This window comes from Neofelis nebulosa, chromosome 6 (genome assembly GCF_028018385.1).
Source record: "Neofelis nebulosa isolate mNeoNeb1 chromosome 6, mNeoNeb1.pri, whole genome shotgun sequence".
Classification (NCBI taxonomy): Eukaryota; Metazoa; Chordata; class Mammalia; order Carnivora; family Felidae; genus Neofelis; species Neofelis nebulosa.
The window spans coordinates 33189769-33211575 of NC_080787.1; the positions used below are offsets into that span (position 1 = coordinate 33189769).

General features: G+C 47.0%; 3 protein-coding genes across 3 annotated transcripts in view; all 3 read right to left on the bottom strand.

Moving 5' to 3' along the window:
• LOC131515327 (class I histocompatibility antigen, Gogo-B*0101 alpha chain-like) overlaps positions 1 to 21807 on the bottom strand; it is a 554762-nt gene that overhangs the window by 127066 nt on the left and 405889 nt on the right. The window lies entirely within an intron of this gene.
• C6H6orf15 (chromosome 6 C6orf15 homolog) lies at positions 11460 to 12915 on the bottom strand. The gene is given in 2 exon segments (XM_058736110.1): positions 11460 to 12513; positions 12719 to 12915. Coding segments are annotated over 2 exon segments (975 nt in total). The 5' UTR covers positions 12807 to 12915; the 3' UTR covers positions 11460 to 11626.
• Positions 16112 to 20820, bottom strand: CDSN (corneodesmosin). Its single transcript, XM_058736076.1, has 2 exons — positions 20689 to 20820; positions 16112 to 18529 (listed from the first exon to the last, which is right to left on the bottom strand). The coding sequence occupies exons 1-2, from the start codon at positions 20771 to 20773 to the stop codon at positions 17061 to 17063; spliced, it is 1554 nt and encodes a 517-aa protein (XP_058592059.1). The 5' UTR covers positions 20774 to 20820; the 3' UTR covers positions 16112 to 17060.

Below are 21807 nucleotides of genomic sequence, written 5' to 3' on the forward strand. Positions count from 1 at the left end.
AAAAAAAAAAATTTAAAATACACACAACACAAAATTTACCCTCTTGACCATTATTAAGCGTACAGTTCAGTAATAGTAAATCCATTCACACTGTTGGGCAGCCCTCACCACCATCCATCCCCATAACTCTTTTCATCTTGTAAATGTGAAAGTCTGTTAAACAGTAACTATGACTCCCCCCCCCCCGCCCCCCGCAGCTTGAGCTGAATTTAGGATGGGCTGGAGAAGGTGAAGCTTATGGCTTTAAGGCCAATTAGGAGTTGCTGTAACCACCCAGGCAGGAGGCCAAGAGGCCATGTGAGAAAGAAGGGCAGAAACAGGAAACAAACTTAATAATTAAACAGAAGCACCTCCTTGTACGCGAAGCATGCACAGCACCATTCAGCCATTGGAGGAGTCATTTCCTGTCAGGGTGACTTGCCCTGCTGGCATCAGCCCCTGGCAAATACAGAGCATCTTATCTTGCCGTCAGTGCTCTAAACAGCCCTTTCCTGCACTCATTTTTCATATTATTGAAAGTCCCCAGATGGTCAAAATCTATCCCTTATTAGCTCATCTACTGCCATTCTCCTTCAATTCCTTCTCCATCCAGAGAAATCATTTTAAAAGGCAAATATGATCCCATTATTCTCCCCCCCCCCCACTTCAAACTGTGAATTCAGATACAGATAAAACCCAAAATCTTTAAGAGGTGCTACAAGGCTCCCCACAGGATCTGCTTCTGCCCCTCCCCTCCCCTTAGCCTCCCTCTGTGGCCCTCAGGCTTCCTTAAGTTGTGCAGATGCTCCAGGGTCCACCCACAGGGTTTCATTTCGATGTTCCTTCTACTGGGAAGGTGTCTCACCACAGCTGCCATTACCCAAACCCTTTTACACACACACACACACACACACACACACACACACTGGCGCATCTGTTCTAAATAAAATATTCTGAAGAATATTTTAGATTCAGTATTCTTTACCTATGAGATCATTTTCTTCTCCTCCATTCGCCTGTAACTTCCAGGAGGTAAGGACCATGTGAATCGTGATCCCTACTGCAGTCACAGTACCTGCACATAGTAAGTGCCCAATATTAACAGTGAAATGAGGGGCTCCTGGGTGGCTCAGTCAGTTAAGTGTCCAACTTCAGCTCAGGTCATGATCTCACAGCTTGTGAGTTCAAGCCCCATGTCAGGCTCTGTGCTGACAGCTCAGAACCTGGAGCCTGCTTTGGATTCTGTGTCTCCCTCTCTCTCTCTCTGCCCCTCCCCTGTTTGCTCTCTCTCTCTCTCTCCTTCAAAATAAATAAATATTTTTTAAAAGTAAAAAACAAACAGTGAAATGAGTGAATAATGTAGCTCTCTCCTGCTCTCAAAAAAGTATCTTAAAGCCAGTTACATTTAGTTGCAGGTGACTCATGACAACTTCGGTGATGATCCTGGAGAGAAGGTCAGAGAGGTGTATGTTAAAGGGTTTGTAATTAATTTTCTCAGGCTGCCATAACAAAGTACTACAAACTGGGTGGCTGAAACAACAGAAATTTGTTGTCTCTGCATTCTGGAGTTAGAAGGCTGAACTCAAAGTGTCAGCAAGGTTTGGTTCCTTCTGAGGGCTGTGAAGCAGAATGTGTTCCGTGCCTGTCTCCTGGCTTCTGGTGGCCTTAGGCGTTCATTGGTTTCTAGATGACATTATCCTTGTGTCTTCACATTGTCTTCCATCTGTGTGTGTCTGTGTCCAAATTCCCCCCCCACATCTATTTTTATTTTTCATTTTTTTGAGAAAGAGAGAGTAGGGGAGGGGCAGAGGGAGAGAGAGAGAGAGAGAGAGAGAGAGAGAGAGAGAGAGAGAGAATCTTAAGCAGGCTCAACGCTCAGAGCAGAGCCCAACATGGGGCTCAATTTCATGACTATGAGATCATGACTATGAGATCATGACCTGAGTTGAAACAAAGAATCGCTTAACCAACTGAGCTACCCAGTCGCCCCTCCCCCACCTTAAAAAAAATTTTATAGATGACATTTTATTATTATTATTTATTTTTGAGAGTGCAAGTTGGGGAGGGGCAGAGAGAGAAGGAAACACAGAATCTGAAGCAGGCTCCAGGCTCTGAGCTCTCAGCACAGAGCCTAACACAGGGCTCAAACTCACCAACTGTGAGATCATGACCCAAGCTGAAGTCAGATGCTTAACCGACTGAGCCACCCAGGCACACCCCAAAAAGATTTAAGTAATCTCCACACCCAATGTAGGGGTCCAACTCACAACCCCAAACCCAGAGTCACGTGCTCTACTGACTGAACCAGCCACGTGCCCTTTCCCCTTTTTATAAAGGCACCAGTCCTATTGGATTAAGACCCATCCTAATTACCTCATTTTACCTTGATTACTTCTATAAAGACCCTCTTTCCAAATAAGATAATATTCTTAGGTACTGGCGATTAGGACTTCCACATATCTGGGACATATTTCAACCCATAACAGGGTTTAATATGGTCTCATACCAAATGAGTACAGCTCAAACAGGCCCTACCAAGTGGAAATATCACTGAGCACTTCACCCTGTCCCAATATGATCACTTCAAAATCTCTGCAGTGAACTGGCTCCCAATACTAACCTTAGTTTACTTGAGTGTGCCTAATTCACATCCTCCAACCTTCTCCACACCTACATTAGCCTCCACATGTGCCTTCACTTCACATGAAGTGAAGTGCCTGGTGCCTCGTCCAGAGTGTGTTCTCCTCCTTTAGTCTCTTGGTGATGTCAAAATCTTCATGGTTTAATGACACACAGATCAGATAAAAGTAGGAAACAATTGACATATCATGTTAAGTTAGCAAACTCAATGTAAACTGTGTATCTTAAAAGTGGCCAACAGGGGTGCCTGGGTGGCTCAGTTGGTTAAGCGGCCGACTTCAGCTCAGGTCATGATCTCGCAGTCCGTGGGGACTGTGAGTTCGAGCCCCGCATCGGGCTCTGTGCTGACAGCTCAGAGCCTGGAGCCTGTTTCAGATTCTGTGTCTCCCTCTCTCTGACCCTCCCCTGTTCATGCTCTGTCTCTCTGTCTCAAAAATAAATAAATGTTAAAAAAAATTTAAAAAAAAAGGGCCAACAGAGGACATAGCATTTTTTAAAGTTTTTTAAATTTATTTTGGGGTGGGGAAGGGAAGAGAGAGGGAGAGAATCCCAAGCAGGCTCCATGCTGTCAGTGAGGAGCCTGATGTGGGTCTTGATCTCACAAACCATGAAATCATGACCTGAGCTGAAATCAAGAGTCAGATGCTTAACTGACTGAACCATCGAGGTGCCCCATACCTTAGTATTTTGGGGGCGGGGAGAAGAGTCAGAGAGAGAGTGCATGCAGGGAAGGGGCAGAGAGAGAAGGAAAGAATCTTAAGCAGGCTCCATGCCTACCACAGAGCCCAATAAGGGGCTTTATTCCATGACCCTGGGATCATGATCTGAGGAGAAATCAAGAGTCAGACGCTCAACCCGCTTAGCCACCCAGGCACCCCAAGAAGGTAGCATTTTTAATCGACTCTCATATGGACATCCAACACCTTGCCTTTGATTTCAAAGACTGTTCTTTCCTGAAAGAAACTAGGACCCCTTTGAATTCAAGGCTTGGTTGATACCTGGTCCATGTCTCAGGGAAGAGAAGAATCAGGACAGTACTTGAAAGTTCTGTTGTTACCAGGAATCAAGAATGCCTCAAGCATAGCAAAGAACGTGCTAAAAAGGACAAAGGAAAGTGAAGGGATGGAACTCTTCAATAAATAGTGTTAGGAAAACTGGACAGCCATATGCAAAAGAAAGAAACTAGACCACTTTCTTGTACCATACACAAAAATAAATTCAAAATGGAACAGTAAAATCCTTAGAAGAAAACATAGGCAATAACTCAAAGGAAACAAAACCTCTAACTCAAAAAGATACATGTGCCCCTATGTTTACTACAGAATTATTTACAACAGCCAAGATATGGAAGCAACTTAAGTGTCCAGCAGTAGATGAATGGATAAAGAAGATGTGGTACACACACACACACACACACACACAGGAAATGGAATGTTACTCAGCTATAAAAAGAAATAATAAGGTCTTGCCATTTGCAATAAGGTGGATGGATCTAAAAGGTATAATGCTAAGTAAAATAAGTCAAAGAGAGACAAATACCATATAGTTTCATTTGTGTGGAGTCTAAGAAACAAATGAATAAAGGGGAAAAAAGAGACAAACCAAGAGACAGGCTTTTTCCCCCCTTACATTTCTTTCTTTATCTTGAGAGAGAGAATATGCATGCATGAGTCGGGGAGGGGCAGAGAGAGAATCTCAGGCAGGATCTGCACTGTCAGTGCAGAACCTGATGCAGGGCTCAAATCCACATACCGTGATTCATGACTGGAGTCTAAATTAAGAGTTGGATGCTTAACTGACTGAGCCACTAGGGTGCCTGCAGACTCTTAGCTGTAGAGAACAACCTAATGGCTACAGGGGTGGGGTGGGGGTGGTGTGGTTGGGCAAAACAGGTGATAGGGATTAAGGAGTGCACTTGTGATGAACACCAGGTGTTGAATCAGTATATTGTACACCTGAAACTAATATAACACAACGTTAATTATACTTGAAATTCTTTAAAGGTTAAATCAATAAATAAAATAAAAAGACAAAGGAGACAACTTAAAGGAGCTCCCATTGTTCACCTGAAGACAGTTAAACATGAGAAGAGAATGAGGGGAAACATGATAATTAGGGGTTATTGAAGTAAATTGATGCTGTAGAAGGCCATGAGATCATTACAGTATTCAAAAGATAAAAGTTAATATAAAGTGCACAAAAGAAAGCTTGTAATAGAATAGAATTGTGTTCTTAAAAATTGATATTAATAAAAAGGGAATTGTTCATTTTGTTTCTTCTATCAGTTATGTCTCTGTTCTGTTTATGAAGCAGAGAGAGATGCACTTTCATCTATGTAAGTAGAAAAGAATTCTGAGGAAACCAAGAAGCCCCACAGTAAATAGGAACTTTAACAGAAATGAGAATGTCTGACAAAGGGTGAGGTCAGAGGCAACAATGAAAGAGATGGTGGTTTCAACAGTAGATACCAAGACAATAAATTAACCAAAACACCACTAAAAAAGAGAGCTAAAAGAGAGCTAATAAAGTCAACCCAACTCCTCACCTCCTAGAAGATTCTAGATTGCCTTACTAATTACAATAAAGTATAAGTAAGAAATACAAAAGATTTAATAATGCTAATAGATCTAGTGAGTATATCATAATGAGAGAAAACTGGTCAAAAGGGATTTTTTTTTAATGTTTACCTATTTATTTTGAGAGGGAGAGAGAGCATGCATGTGCAGGGAAGGGCAGACAGAGAGGCAGAGAGAGAATTCCAAGCAGGCTCCCCACTGTCAGTGAAGAGCCCCACTTGGGTCTTGATCCCATGAACTGTGAGATCACGACCTGAGCCAAAACCAAGAGTCTGACACTCAACTGACTAAGCCACCTATGTGCCCCAAGAGGGATTTAACTATGTTACATTAAGGCAAGAAAATGGGTTGCAAATTTCTAAAATCGATTCACTTTAAAAGGTTTGTTCTCCAGTGAGATACAATTTCACATCCATAAGCCCAGCTATAACAAAATGTAATAACAAGTGCTGACAAGAATATGAAAAACTTGGAAGCTTCATACACAGCTGAGGGGAATGTGAGACGCTGCAAAGGCTTTGCAGTGTAGTCATAGAGTTCTTCAAAAGGGGAAGGAGAGTGAGCAGAAAGAATAGCAGTTCATACTGGTTACCAGCAGCCCAGATTTGAATTGCAAGCCATGTAACCAACCAGCCTCAGTTCTGGCCAAAACTCAGGTGGTCAAAATGCAGATCCCAAGATTATTGGAACCTCAGGATGGCATAAAAATAAAAAATACTGACATCCTAGAAAGGTAGTCCAAGAATGGAAGAGGAAAGAGAAGAAGAAGAATGAAGGCACACTGGGTGGCTCAGTCGGTTAAGCATCTGACTCTTGATTTTGGCTCAGGTCATGATCTCATGGTTCCTGGGATCAAGTCCCACATTGGGCTCTGCAATGATAGCATGGAGTCTGCTTGGGATTCTCTCTCTCTGCCCCTCCCTTGCTTGTGCTCTCTCTCTCTAAATAAATAAATACACTTTAAAAAGAAGAAGAAGAATGAAGAAATGAGTTTAAGTCCATAGAGCTAGCTTTCTGATTTTTAAAAATTTTTAATGTTTATTTATTTTTGAGACAGAGAGAGACAGAGTGCAAGTGGAGGAGGGGCAGAGAGAGGGAGAGAGAGGATCCCAAGCAGGTCCCTCACTTTCAGTGCAGATCCCAATGTGGGGCTTGATGCCATAGACCATGAGATCATGACCTGAGTCAGATGTTCAACCAATTGAGCCACTCAGGCACCCCTAGCTTTCTGATTTTTAGTGGAAGTGAAGTTATCAGTGTTATCAACTTTATAACTTTTGCATTTGTTTGTTTCATTGGGGGTTTAAGACATTTAAGAGCATCTTACATATCAGACTTGAAATTTTCATTAAATGCATGAGTTAGTGTAAATGTGAACCAGTATTTAATGTTTGCATAAATTTGGTTTATTAAATAAGTTTTTATGTAGGAGTTGTGTAAGTAGTACATAAACTGAGCAATGTTATTTAATGCCATTAATTGTTTAATAAATTCATAAGGATAACAAATTTTACATTAAAGTGCCTTGAAGTCCTTTAGACAATGGCAGGAGGAGAGGGGTCCTGAGTTTGCAGCCTGGGAGACACACAGCTAAGGGTCCACTAACATAGACTGTTTTTCTAGATTCATCACCTTTGCCCCTGTTGATCACTAACATGGTTAATTCTTCTGAATTCAGCATATTACAGTGTCACAGTGAACAGAAAGCCCCCAAAGCAACGGGTATAGGAGCAGTGGGTTTTGATGGGTTAAGGCAACAGGGAAAGTGCCTCACATGGGATGGACAGTCAGACCCAGCCAGAGAGGAATACTGATGGGTGGCCCTGGGTAGCCAGGGGCAGTTTGAGCACAGAAAAGGAGATGGAGGGACAGCTTCCACTCCATCGGTTATGACCACCATGCTGAGGCCAAGAAGGACTAAATGGTCTTAAAACTATTTCACAATTTGTTTCTCCCACATTTCCACAGTAGGGCTTGCCAAGGTGGGCACCTTCTGGGATCAGAAATCTTTTCATACCAGTCTAGTCTGCTCCTTTAGAACAAATAACACCTATAGCACCAGCTTAACTACCAGATTGGGTTAAACCATATCCACCCCCTTGATCTCTGTCTACACGGGGCCTAAACAACCTGTAGAAGAGCCATTGCTACTGAAAGCATGAAAGTGGCCATTCCTACGCTGGTCACAACCACTTCTCTGAGACCTGAAGTGCGTACTCTGCTCCTACTTCCCTGGACCGTAGAGGCATCCATGACCAGGCTGCTCTTTATGTGGAAACCCTGATGTGTGATCAATATTCCTGAGGGCTTGTGCGCTTACTCTCACACGCAGCAGTATGGGTTAGTAAAGGTGTCTCCAGGGTATGTTCACCAGTTTTCTGACAGCAAAAAGAAAATGCTGACCTAGGAAGAGATAGGAAGAAGACAATAGGGGATGTCTTTCCAATAAGAGGAACACAAGAGGTAAGCATTTGGTCTTAGAGAAAGAAAACCCAACCCTGATTGCTGGCCTTCAGGTGACATGAAAAGATGGGTGAGAGTGGATTTGTTGGAGAAAGAACTGAAGGTGGCCATGAAGCTGTGTGGGCTGGAGAGCTTTGCTTTGACCTGGTCTGTGCAGTCTGCCCACCCATGTTTGCAGTTTCTAAATGGCACCATAACCAAGATCCACCCCTTACTGGCCGTGTGACTTGTGAGCCTCAGGTTCTTCACCTATAAGATAGAAATAATAAAATTTTATTTTTTTATTTACTTATTTATCTACATCCTAGAATTTTTGGAATGGAAATAACCCTGTAACACATTTTGTCTGTGATAAATATATGATAAAGGAGCTATTACTATTAGCCAAGAGTATGTGTGTAAGCAAGGAACATCTGGGGGCTCTTGGCTGGCTCAGTCAGTAGGGCATGAGACTCTTGATCTAGGAGTTGTGAGGTTGAGCCCAATGTTGAGGTGTAGAGGTAATTTAAAAATAAAATCTTGAAAAAAAAAAGAACATCTGACTGAACACAGTTTCTCTGGGGAATGAGGTGCTTAAATGAGAAGCCAACTCTCCTTCCTGGATCTTGGAAAACTCTCTTAAGTGTAACTCCCATTGGGAACCATCACACCAGCCTCAACAATCAACTGTAAAGTCAGCTATGGCCACTTCACCAGACAAGCCTCCTACAGTGGGGTCAGAACTATCCTTCTGCATGGTCCCACTGGGACTGCCTCAGTGGGACCAAGTACTGTGTCATAATCAATCCCTTGCTGTGCTTGGAGTTTTCAGTCTCCAATGCACTTTGTCATGATCTTAATTAAACTCCATGACAACTCTGTGAGACAGACAGGATATCTTCTTTCATTGCCCTTTACAGATGAGAGAACTAAGGTCCACAGAGGTAAGTGACTACCTCACATTGACATGGCAGAGAAGGCTGGGTGAACACACAGAAGGAAACCTCGGTCTTCTGACTTCTAGATGAGTGCTCTTCATACCTCAGCACCTTCCCTCCTAGAAGAGAAATGACTCCTGCTGCTCCAGCTGCCACTTCCAACAATGAACTACTAATAAACACGGAAAAATCAGTGCACTAGCAGCAACTCCCACTGAAAACCTTGGGACCTTTATCATGTCAGCAATTACTGACCTATCCCTGTTCAGTTTTTAGTTTTTGTTTTTTAAGCAACAACTGACCTTAAGGCAAAGACCACTCTGGCAGGGCTGGCCACAGCTACCCAGGACCCTCCAACAGCAGCAAGTACCACTCCCTTGCCTCAGTGTTGCCTCTGTGCAAGCCTTGGTTCTCTTCCCTCTCTGAGCCTTGGTATCTCCACTTGTACAGTGAGCCCAGCAGTGTTTACTTGATGGAACTGTGTGGATTAGCTGGAAGGGTGTGTGTGAGAGCACCCTATCCAGGGTCTGACACATAGTAAGTACTCAATAAAAGTTACGCGGGTTTTTGTTAATTGCATATTGTACACTCCCTGGACAGATCATGTTAAAAATTTGGTTTGAGTCACTGACTACGTCACTTGTTAGTTATGTAAACGTGTATAAATTGCTTAAGCTCTCTGGGCCTCAGTTTCTTCATCTTGTAATACCTTCCTCACAGAGAGTAATGAGGGCTAAATGATGGAGTGTACAGAGCATTTTATGAGCTGAGAAGTGCTATGTGGGGTTTGTAAGGAAATGTCAGTGAGGCTCGGGGAAGGCCAGACAGGAGGACAGATTAGACTTGGTGTGCAGCTCTGTAGCTCAGGATAAGGTATAAGAAGAGACAAAATGGGCAGTTGGGGTGGGGAGGGGTACACTGATCAGCCCTTGGTCCAGACTCTGTGGTGCTACGGGTGTAGAAGTGAACAAAATAGGGGCACCTGGGTGGCGCAGTCGGTTAAGCGTCCGACTTCAGCCAGGTCACGATCTCGCGGTCCGTGAGTTCGAGCCCCGCGTCAGGCTCTGGGCTGATGGCTCGGAGCCTGGAGCCTGTTTCCGATTCTGTGTCTCCCTCTCTCTCTGCCCCTCCCCCCTTCATGCTCTGTCTCTCTCTGTCCCAAAAATAAATAAAAAACATTAAAAAAAAATTAAAAAAAAAAAAAAGAAGTGAACAAAATAGACACATGGTGCCTACACTCTAGGAAGTATGGGGAACAGAAGAGGGGGGTGCTGACTTGGAATTTGGTTTTTTAAAAATCTTTTTAACATTTATTTATTTTTGACACAGAGAGAGACAGAGCATGAGCGGGGGAGGGTCAGAGAGAGGGAGACACAGAATTGAAACAGGCTCCAGGCTCTGAGCTGTCAGCACAGAGCCCGATGCGGGGCTCGGACTCACAGACCGCGAGATCATGACCTGAGCCGAAGTCGGCCGCTTAACCGACTGAGCCACCCAGGCACCCCTGAAATTTGGTTTTTTAAAGTAATCTCTACATCCAATGTGGAACTTGAACTCACAACTCCAAAATCAAGAGTTGCATCCTCCATCAATTGAGACAGCCAGCCACCCCTCTGACTTGGAATTTAAAAGTGCAGATCATTAACCAGAAAGAAGGACAGAGAGAACTGAGACCCCAAGCCTGAGAGAATGAGCTTGGCCTTGTGGGAGAGAGAGAGAGATGCTGAAAACAGAATCACCTGCCCCAGAACAGGGAGAAACCAAGAGTCCAAGGTGGGAAAGAATTGGGGGAGCAAGGTTGAAGTGATACAAAAGGGAGTATGGTTGGTAATGGAAGGTGCCCTGAGAAGGAGTTCTTGGAACAAAATGGAGTATTGTGGCAGACACCGGGATCTGAAAACTCTCTCTAAGAACACCCATCTCACAGTCAGGCGCGCAGCTCCCCATCTCTCCAATTCTGGTGTTTTTTCCTCTCCTACTTCCTACCCACAGCCTAACCAATTCCTGGGACCTGGGGTGATCCCTACACTATCTGAGGGTACATATGCCTGGATCACTCTGGTGAAGTACATGCATGGCACAGGGAAAGACATGGCATGGCCACCAGGAGTGTGCCCTTCTGGAAACCCCATCACACCTAGCCAGCTCCTGCTAACCTCCATCTGCACTTCTTGCCCCTCCCTGCCTCACTCCAACTCCTGTACAGGGTGCTGAGCTCCAGGGAAACCAATGGGCAGGCAGAGAGAAAACTGTGTGACCAGAAGAGACTGTGTCATCAACTGGTAATAAAAGCTGCAAACACAGCTGCAGGTAGGATTGTTGACTCCAAGGTTTTTCTTTCCCTTTCCCTTCTCCCTTTACTTTCTTCCTTTATTGAGGTGTACTATTCATTCAGCAAATGTTCAAAGTCTTGGTTCTCTAGGGCACAATGTGCAAGTGATGCATGTAAGGGAAGAGATCAATGCATCCTCTGTTTCCAAGAAGCTTGTGTTTCTGGGGAAGAATAGGTAAGCAGAGACAAAAAATGAATTTCTCTGACTCTTATTCTCTGAATCAAAGGGTATTCATTTCCCACTTGGCTGTAGTACTAACTTCTTGGACCTCACCCTTCCCTCCTGTCACAGGTGCCATCTCAATTAGTCCTGCTGCCCCTTCTCCCCTCTTCAGATTTCAGGACAATTCTGGAACCAGCTCTCTCACCTCACCAGGGTGAGACCATGAAGCTCCACCCTCAAACATCCAGGCTTTGATCTTTTGCAAAGAATAGGGGACAGCAAGAGAGTGTCTGCAGATCCTAGAGAGACATGGGCATGGCTAGAAAATGGGAATGGACAAAACTCACTTTACTTTGCACCCAGAAACAAAGACACAGTGAATGAGCAAATTTAGTAATTGCTTGTGTTTTATTGGAGATCAGCATTTGGGGAACAGGGGAGGCAGTGAAAAGTTGAGATGGTGCTGGAAAACACACTGGTTGAATCTTGATTTAGCTCATACTGCAAGGGGAGGGAGCAGGACTCCATTCTCTGATTTCCAACTTAGGATTTTCTCTTAACCCCACTGTGACCCAGGGTTTTGAGGACTGGGGAAGCCAGCTGGGATGTTCCAAGAAAAGCCAGTAGGATGGAGAACTCTGGGAGGAAACTGATTATTAATAACTGGGCGTAGATGAATATTCCCCCAGCTGCCTCCTGGATACTAGTTAAGATTTCCCCAGCTAGTACCTGGATACCGGTTAAGATTCCCCCAGCTAGTACTTGGGTATTGCCTATTGATACCCCAGATTCCTACAGAGTGTGGCATGGGCCTTGTTCCCCATCCAGTTCCAGGACCTCTACCTCCCCAGGACACACCTGGATTTAGGGTTCCCCAGGGATGCCCAGGCAGCAGTGGCTGTTGAATCCTGTTAATAAGAGAAGGTGGGCGTTGGGCAAGGATTTCTCTCTGGGCTCCCAGCACATTAGAATGGAGTGGCCATCTAGACTCAGAGTCCTGGTGGAGGAGTAGAGCCTCAGGTACTGGGCCTGTGGAGCGTGCAGAGGACCCTGCAGGCAAAAGACTTCTGCCCAGAGGGAGGGCAACAGCACCAGGAAGGAAAGACAGTTTTTCAGGCAGCACTTCCCCCACGTGATCCTCAGTGGCAGCAGCCCTCATCTGCCAATGATCCTCAGAGGGCCAGGGATCCATGGAGGGCAGCTCCTCAGTTGGGGGCCACCTCTGAACCCCAGAACCTCTTGCAGGTTGGGAGCCATCTGATGGAGAAGCATTGGGCTTCAGAGGAACACTTGTTAAATCATTTAGCCCAGGGTCTGGCTTTGGCTGAGGAAGTTCAGAGTTGGAGTGGCTGGTCAAGGAAGGTTGCTCAAGCAGAGGTAAGCTGGTTCCCAAGTCTTGGAGAACTTTCTTCTCCACTGCACCAATGCTTTGGGCAAAGAAGCCTGAGGAAAAGGGAAGAGGAGACAGCCAATGGACTGGATGTTTGGTTCCAATGCCTTCCATAATTCCCTGGTTCTCTTTGCTCCAAGCCCCTTCATTTTCCCCAGGGACCCAAGGGACCCTCCTGCCTTTACCCCTTCCCTCAATTCCAGCTCTGCTGGGGTCCCCAGTCTTCTCTGGTGCAAGGGTTGGGCACAGCCTCCATACCTGGGAAATGAAGACAGATCAGAAGAAAGAGGCCCAGAAAAGCCCTGCTCCCCACCATGCAGCCCTGCATCTTGTTCAGCTCTAACATTTCCCTCTGCACCAAGACAACCAGCCCTTTATGCTCTCAGTGGGGCAGAAACAAGCTGAGCCAGTGGTTGTGCAAATAATAAGTCTTTACATTCCACTCTCATTCCTAATGCAGTCTGTGGCAACAGGTGCCACTTGAATGTCCCAGGGAAGCTGGGTGTTTCCACTCCCAGATCCTTTCCTCAAGTTCCCCACCCCTTCCTGACCCAAGTGTCCTGGTTCACAGCTTATCACTGATTGCCAGTCCTACCCTGCCCTGGCTCCCTACACCAAGCATAGGAGGATCTTTGCCATTGGGGTCGCAGTATCTTCATTGCCTTCTCAGTAATAGAAACACTTGATTCTCTTCACTTTCTCTTTGGGATCCAGATCATTCTCTTCCAGCACCCCTTTCTCATGCATCCCTATAGCTCCTTTACCTTGACCCCAACCAACAGGAGTTGTGCAGTGCAGAAATGCCCCCCATCAGAGAGGCTACTCCTAAATGACACCTTGTATCTAAGGAAATAGATCCGGTTTCCATCCTTAAGAGATGATGGTGTATTGGGAGCACCTGAATGGCTCAGTTGGTTAAGCTTTTGAGGGTCCAACTTTGACTCAGGTCACGATCTCACCATTCGTGAGTTTGAGCCCCACATTGGGCTCTCTGCTGTCAGCACCCAGCCCACTTCAGATCCTCTGTCCCTCTCTCTCTCTGCCCCTCTGCTGCTTGTGATCTGTCTCAAAAATAAAATGAATAGGGGCACCTGGGTGTCTCAGTTGGTTAAGTGTCCAACTTTGGCTCAGGTCATGATCTCACAGATCATGGGTTTGAGCCCCACATCGAGCTCCATGCTGACAGCTCAGAGCCTGGAGTTTGCTTCAGACTCTGTGTCTCCCTCTCTCTCTGCCCCTCCCCTGCTTGCTTGGGCTCTATCTCTCAAAAAATAAATAAACACAAAAAATAAATTAATTTAAAAAATAAATAAACATTAAAAAAATAATAAAATAAAATAATATAAAATAAATAAATTTTTAAAAAGAGAGATGATGGTATATTAATTTCCTACCACTGCTGTAACAACCACAAACTTAACGGCTTTACAACAATACAAATTTATTATCTTACAGTTTTGAAAATCAGAAGGCTGACATAGTTCACACTGGGTTAAAATCAAGGAGTCACCAGGGCTGTGTTCCTTTCTAGAGGCTCTAGGGGAGAATCCATTTCTTTGCATTTTCCAGCTTCTAGAGGCCACCTGCATTCCTTGGATTATGGTCCCTTCCTCCATGTTCAAAGCCAAAAACAACAGGATCTTCTTACTTTGCATCACTCTGACCTTTTCTTCTTCCCCCTTCCACATTTAAGGATGCTTACGATTACACATTGACCCACCCAAATAATCCAGGATAATCTCTCTAAGGTCAGCTAAAAACCTTAATTATGTCTGCAACCTTAATTTCCCTTCACTATGTAACCTAATATATATACTCACAGGTTCTGGAGATGATGTGGGTATCTTTGGTGGTGCTGGGAAGGACACCATTCTGCCTACCACAGATGGTCAAATGGGTCCACAGAATATAAGAAATACTGAAAGGGAGTAGATATTCCCAACTAACAGTACAGGAGGATGTTTAAATGTTGTCAAATGGCCATGAATTGATAACTGAAGCTGGGTGGTGCAAGCATAGGGTTTCATTAATTCTTTTGTCTACTCTTTTTTTTTTTTTTTAATTTTTTTTTCAACGTTTTTTATTTATTTTTGGGACAGAGAGAGACAGAGCATGAACGGGGGAGGGGCAGAGAGAGAGGGAGACACAGAATCGGAAACAGGCTCCAGGCTTCGAGCCATCGGCCCAGAGCCTGACGCGGGGCTCGAACTCACGGACCGCGAGATCGTGACCTGGCTGAAGTCGGACGCTTAACGGACTGCGCCACCCAGGCGCCCCTCTTTTGTCTACTCTTAAATATGTTGAAAATTTTATAATAAAAAGTGTTTAAATGCCTTCATTTTCTCTGTTGCTTCCAGGAGCACCTAGACTAGACTTCCCTGGTTACATGAAGTCTAAAATAAGCTGTTAGATTTTCCTTTTCCATCCTCATCCCCAGCCCCTGATGAATGGGAGCTCCTCCTCAGAACTGGCCAGTGGGGGGCAGTGTCCTCTTTGAGTGACATCCAGCAGATTTCCAAAAGCCCTTGACCTTGACCACACCAGAGACTAGAGGAATCCTCACATCAGAGTCTGTACCCATCCTTCAATTGTGGTGCATGGAGCCTCTAAGGGCCTTGATGTCTTTCATTGGCTGCAGTCCAGGGCTAGATGCCAGGCCAAGTGTGACTCACCAGTGATGAAAGAAACAGGACAATTCTGCAGCCCTTCTCTGTCTTCAGCCAACCCTGCAGGTGGCTCAGCTGCCCCAGGTCATTTCTAATCAACGCAACACATTTCTGGTGATTGGGACTTGGAATTCCAATAATAGTCCTAAATTTGGGAACGGCTAACACTATCTAATAGGAGGGAATGAATTAGATCCTAGGGTTGGGAAAAATTCCTTTGTAGTCAAGTAGAGGTTCCAAGAGGTGGCTTGTGCTTTGTGGTGAGGCCCTTCCTAAAGGGACAAGCATAGCCTACTCTCCCCTCCCTGGGCTATAAGAACTTCCTTGGCCTCAGCCTCCTCCCTCTCCCCTCCCCAAACCCTCACCTGCTGCCCCAGTCTCCAAAACACAGTTGTCTGGCCCTCACCACCCTCTGCTTTCTCTCTCTTCTCCCAAAGAGGCCACTCCCATTTTCCACTATAGTTCTCTGTCTTCTCACCTCCCATAGATCTTACTCTAGAACTGCAGCAGAGGCAGCAAGAGTATGGAGGTGGAGAGGACACTTGACTCTGTTCTACCATGGGTTGGGGCATTTTTATGTAAGCTAGTGAGTCATCATGCTTGGCTGTGCTCCCTATCATGCTCCCCTCCTCTCTGTCTTTTACTCTCTCCACCTCCAGCTCCCAGAATAACGCCCACCTGGGCTCACACTCAGTCACCAGGAATCTGGTCTTGTTGTTGTATTCCAGCCTTCCCAAGGTCCCAAGTGCCCCCAGAAACCCGGAAACCAATGCTCAGACTCCCAGAGAGGATGGCATCTAGTAAGTGAGGCAAAATAATGGTGGAAAGAAGGAGTCTACATGGAGGGGGGATGGAGAATAATTAGGGCCCCGTATAGGGAGAGGGGAAGACCCCAGGGTGAATGAGGAGTGGAAAGAGAATGGATTTCCTGGAGCAGTGAGAGAGGAAAGAAAAGGGAGGAAGGATTTTGGAGACCACCCTCTGCTTTCAGTTCAACAAATATTTATTGTTTTCCTCCTTTGTGGGAGGAACTATAAAGTATAAGAGAAATACTGGTCCAACTTATGAGTGAAAATGGGGGACACGGGGATCTCTAGAAGCATAGGAGTGCATTCCTCAGGCCCTATGAGGGCCTAAAGGACTCCAAGAAGGCAAAAGTCTGCATCTAGTTCACACAGTTTATTGAGCCATCTGTCCAGGATCCAGAGAGAGCAGGAAGCCTACTTCAGTCTCTGAGCATGCCCTGGTGTCTCCCTCACACAGGGAAGCATCTGAGCATTGAGGGAAATTGCAGGCAGGAAGGGGTTCTAAGACGGAGATCTAGAGAGTCAAGGAGCATTGGGAACTCACAGAAGGTGTGATGAGCTCTATAGTGGAGGGTGACAGTGGAATTGGGAGTGTGAGAACCCCATGACATGGCATGTTGGTTGACCAGATGGCAAAGGGAGGTCAGTGAAAAGTGGTCATTGCTTTCAGGTAACAGTTTGTACTTACTATGCTTTATTTGGCGAATAAGGAGAGTGGGCATGACTTATTCAGGAACCAGAGTTACTCTGAGACATTTCAGGGGTTTCCCAGGCAAAAATCTGAATGGTAAGGTTAACTAATGGATTGTATTATCTGAAAGAAATGACAGAGGAAATTTTAGGGAGTGGTTATCTGGCAGGGAGGGCACTATAGTACAAGGGGAATCTAAACAGTAGGAGAGAATGAGGAAATGGATTTGGAGTCTACAATTTGGGAAGATGAAGAAAAAAGAGGTGATAAGGGGCGTCTATCATATTGGAGCAATGGAGGAAATAGAACAGCTCTCTTGGGAAGGAGGAGGGAAACTGAGCTAACCCAATGCCTGGGCCCCTGGACTTCTCCCAACTGAGAGGTGGTGTGTGTGTATATACGTGTATGCCCACACATGCACATATGCAAAGGACGACTTATGGACTGTCAAGTACCTCTCCTTGGGGTAAGAAAACTTCAGGGTCAGCTATCTGGGGTCCCAGAGGCTTCACATGGGCCAGGATGTCCCGGATGGATCGGCAGGGGATCTTTCCAGAGCTGCCGGAGCCACAGGGCTTGGCACCAGCTGAAGGATCAGGTTGGGGAGAACCATTGGGCCCCCCACTCAATGTTGAGGAGGAGACAGAAATGCAAGGGTGACCAGAAGAGCTGGACTTGCTCCCACAGGGCTGAAGGATGATTTTGCCACTGGATTGGGAGCTGGAGCTGCCACTAAAGGAGCCAGTGCCTGGTGGGGAGCAGGGCCCCTGTGAAACACCGCCACAGGGATGGAAGGATGAACTGCTGGAAACGCTAGAACTGCTGTGGACTCCAGAACTGGAGAGGGAGCAGGGCCCCTTAGAGCCAACACCACAAGGCTGAACCCCACCAGAGCCCACTGGCTGGAACACAATAGCCGAGGAAGCTCCTGATGGGTAGATGTTGGAACTAGAAGAGCTGTGGTTGGGGATGATGGGATTGCTGGAGAAGTATTTGCCCTCAGAGATGGGGGGCCCAGCTGCAAAGGAGGGGACCCCTGGAGAGCCTTTGACAGGATTATCTTTGGTGAAGTAGCCCACAGGGTAGATTTTGCCCCCACTGTACGTCATGCCTGGGACCAGATAACTGTCAGAGGAGCCACCCACCACCTCATAGCTGCCATAGGATTTGTCTACAGAGGTGATAGGGGGGCAGGGCTTGCCTGGAAGGCCACCACTGCTACAGGGAGAACCTTGAGCCAATCCAGGGCCACCAGAGCCATGCTGCTCCACCACCACCACCACTGGCCTTTGACCCCCTGACACGGAGTGGGAGCTGGAGATGTAGGAGCCTGAGTGTGAGACGATGGGCCCCCCACTGCAGGGAGAGTCGGAGACATCTGAATTACAAGGGCGTAAGTTAGAGTTGACTCTTTGGCCACCGCTGCTGGATATCCAGGAAGTTTGGGAAACAGATGAGCTTGAGCCTTCTCCAGACTGGGAAGAGCTTATTAGTAAGCGGGAAGAATCACCACTGATTGGTAGAGCAGAGCCAGACCCTGGCTGGGAACTGCTGCTTCCCGACTGGGAGGAGCTGCTGCTGCTTCCTGATTGGGAGGAGCTGCTTCCCGACTGGGAGGAGCTGGATCCTGAGGAGTAGCTGATCTGGGAATACCCTGTTCCTGGCTTAAATAACGAAGATCCTGAAGAACCACCCTGGGCGACACTGGATCCGCTGGAGCCACCACTGGAGACACCAGAACCACTGGGGCCACCACCAGAGCTGCCACTGGAGCCACTGGAACCGGAAATGGAACTGCTGGAGCTGCTGGAGCCACTCTTCCCAATGAGACAGGGGTCATTGGGGGAGGTGATACGCACGTCCTTGCAGGGGTCTGAGAAGGTCCCGATGCTCTTAGCCAAGGTCCCTGAGGAGGAAGTAGTGGTTAGTAAGGGCCAGAGTGGCTTGGCTTGCCCCCTCAGCTTTCAAGCCCATCTGAGTCATCTGCTTCTGACTTCTTTCAAGCCCATCTGTCATCTTCTCTGGCTTCTCTGAGAGGAGCCCAGGGAGAGCTTGGGATGGAAAAGGAAGGGAGAACTGGCTGTTGTCTGTAAAGGTAGGGCAGTTTCAGTGTTCTGGGAGGGGGCAGAGACAGAAGCCAAACATCTACCAGAGAAAAAGAAAATGAGACTCCAAAGCAGGAGGTATTAAAGAAAGATAAGAGAAACAAAGAAGAAATAGGAGCTAATGGGTCCAAAAGGAAGGACCCCAGAGAGACAAAGCATGGGAGTGACAGAGACTCCTCAAGATGGGGCATAAGTCCTGAGGGAAAGAATCCCAGGTAAGATTGAGGGACCAAATGGAAAGAGAAGACAAGACAAACAACAACGGACTGGGAAGGAAAGGAAAAGTAACAAACGAGACTGAGAAAAGAGGAAGCCAGTGGCAGAGGGACTAAGGTAAGGGCTAGGGTACTTGGGGACTAAGATTCAGTCACCAGCCTCCTTGGGAGGGTCCAGGCTTGGGTAAAGGGTTGGAGTTCTGTTCCCATCTCAGCATTGCCCACGCCAGGAAATCTGGGTGGGGGCCAGAATGTGGGGGCACCCACTGTTGCTTCAGAACCTGCTGGTACAGCATGACAGGACACCGCACCCTGAGCCACCCTTGCTGTCCTGGCACAGCCCAGGGACACGAAGATGGAACCCTCCTCCCAGGCTCATGACCATTATCAGCTTCCTTCTCTCCCCACCCAGCTATCACACCATGTCTGCCTGCCCCCCAGTCTCCTGTCGTTACATCCCTGACAGATGTGAAACCACTTCTTTTTTTAACCAACCCTTTGCTTCTAACCCCAGGCTCACCTTACCCCCAGTCTTCCTCCACTCAGCTCCTAAAGGTCCCAAGCAGTGTGAGCAGAGTTTCACACTAGCGAGTGACTAAACCTCTCTGAGCTTTAGTTTATACATTTGGAGAGGTCAAATCTGTCCACCAACAACCAGTTTCTCCTCAGTCTGTGATGTCCCCATTCTCTCCTCAAAGAGAAGTTCTCTGTGTCCCCCTCCACACCAAATCCCAACTCTGCCTGCAGCCTCCCTCATTCAGCCTCACTAATCATGGAGAATTCCTGCTCTCCTTCTCTGCTCCACCAAGCCACATGGTCTGCTTTCCACCCACGGGGCCATGGGCAGCATCACTGCAAATACCTGGTGGTCAACAGCAAAACCCCGGTTTGGATGGAGCCTGGCTTTACTGCTTTCTAATTTGTGATCTTGAGCCAGTCTACTAAATTGGCCTAGCCTCAGTGTCTTCAGGGGTACAATGGGAATAACAAATCTCTCATACAGTTCTTCTGATCAAAAGTGCTAATGTAGGGGTGCCTCATTCTGTTAAGTGTCCAACTCTTGATATTGGCTCAGGCCACGATCTCACGGTTAGTGAGTCCAAGCCCCATGCTGTCAGCAAAGAGCCTGCTTGGGATTCTCTCACTCCCTCTCTCTCTCTGCCCCTCCCCTGTTCACTTTCTGTCTCTCTCTGTCTCTCTCAAAATAAATAAATAAGCTTTTTTATAAAAGTGCTAATGTAAAGTGTTGGAATAGTGTCTGGCACATGAAAAGCATTCTATAAATGGTAACAATTATTACTATTAAATATACAGTCTTCATCTTCCAGTGTTCTAATAATTGATAATAGTAATAACAACAATGACCAACATTTATACAACCCAACCCTCTAGAATTTCCAAAGCACTTACATACATACATTATTTAATTTGAGACTCAGAGAAACTAGAGCTAAGTGTTATCATTAACCTTGTTCTAGATAGAGTCTCAGAAACTGTGGCTCAGAAGATTTACGTAACTTACCTGGAGTGACAAGGCAGTGAGGAGCAGTCCCCAGACTGAAGCATCAGATTCCAGAGTCCCTGCCCTTCCCCCTTGCCAGGTCTTCTCCCGGTTTCTCCCTGGATGGTGCTTCCTCCCACCTCCCACCACTGGATCCCTCCAGTCTCCTCTGACCTGGTGTCTGCATCCTTCCTCTGCTACCTCTCCCTGCTTTCCTTCACTCCCAGGGTCCCCAGCCTCCTACCTGGCAGGAGGAGACCAGCCAGCAGCAATGCCATCATTCCTTGCCCTCCCACACGCCCCATCCGGGGTGCCCGCGAGGAGCCCATCTTGGACTGTGCAGCCTTCTGACAGCAACTCGTGGACAGCCCAGGGCCTTTATGCCAGGGCTGGACATTCTCTGGGCAGGAGTCACTGTGGGTAGGGGTGGGGAAGTGGAGGGGCAGGTGCCCGGGGCAACTTGGTGTGGTTGGGAGGAGCTGAAGTAATCAGTTGGGGCATCTGCCTACTCAGCGGCAGAGGTGGCTTCAGTGTGGGGTACCTGTGGCCACGGAGCCCTTAACGATTCCTGCCACCTGACCAGCCTACCCATGTTCCTCATTGCCTAACCTGGAACTGGGGGCTCTACCCACTCAGGTGGCCACTCTCACCACAGGACCCAGTCACCTGGCTCCTTCACTCTCCTGCCTGCCCTGGTGTTGGCCTGTCCCAGTCCTTCCATGCACAGACATGGACCTTTCTACTTTCCTGTCCACAACAGAGTGCCTGCTCTGGTCCCACACCCCACCACATGGTTAACCCCACCTGGTTTCCCATCCACAGCCCCTGAATTTGTCCCTTTCCTTGGGATCCATCACTCAGCCTCCACTTTCCACACTGCATCCCCAGTACCCCCTTCCTTCCCACCTTGTTGTCATTGTCCAAGTTCCATGCTTGCCACACCTATTATGTGTTCCATCAATGAATTGAGCCTTTTCCCTCTTAACTAGGAATCTGCACTCCAAGCACCAGCTCTCTGATCTCTCCCTTCTGGGGGTGCTCCTGGGATAGTACAAAGGGTGCTGGTTGCAAGGGCCTCAGCCTGAGGAGAGGCCTGGGCTGGGAACCACTGTCATAGGTAGGTCTGAAGTTACTCACAGGCCACTCATGGCCTCTCCCCCACAGCTGGTGACCCTGACTTCAGTGGGTGAGCCACAGGCTAATGAGACTAATTGGGAAGGTGGTGGCCCTGCAGACCATCAGCTGGCTCCCTGGCCTGGATACGTGAACAGAAAACAGCCAGCTCCTGTCTGAGGTGGATAAGGGAGGGCTAGGCAGATGTCAGGATCCCTGAAGGATGAAAGGCAGGACTGGCAGATCAGAG

Bases quoted from the DNA above. Each gene is read 5' to 3' on its own strand.
- CDSN (XM_058736076.1), bottom strand. From the start codon at position 20,773: ATGGGCTCCTCGCGGGCACCCCGGATGGGGCGTGTGGGAGGGCAAGGA. The intron at 18,530-20,688 runs GTAGGAGGCTGG...CTTCCTCCTCAG, and splicing joins GGCTGGTCTCCTCCTGCCAG to GGACCTTGGCTAAGAGCATC.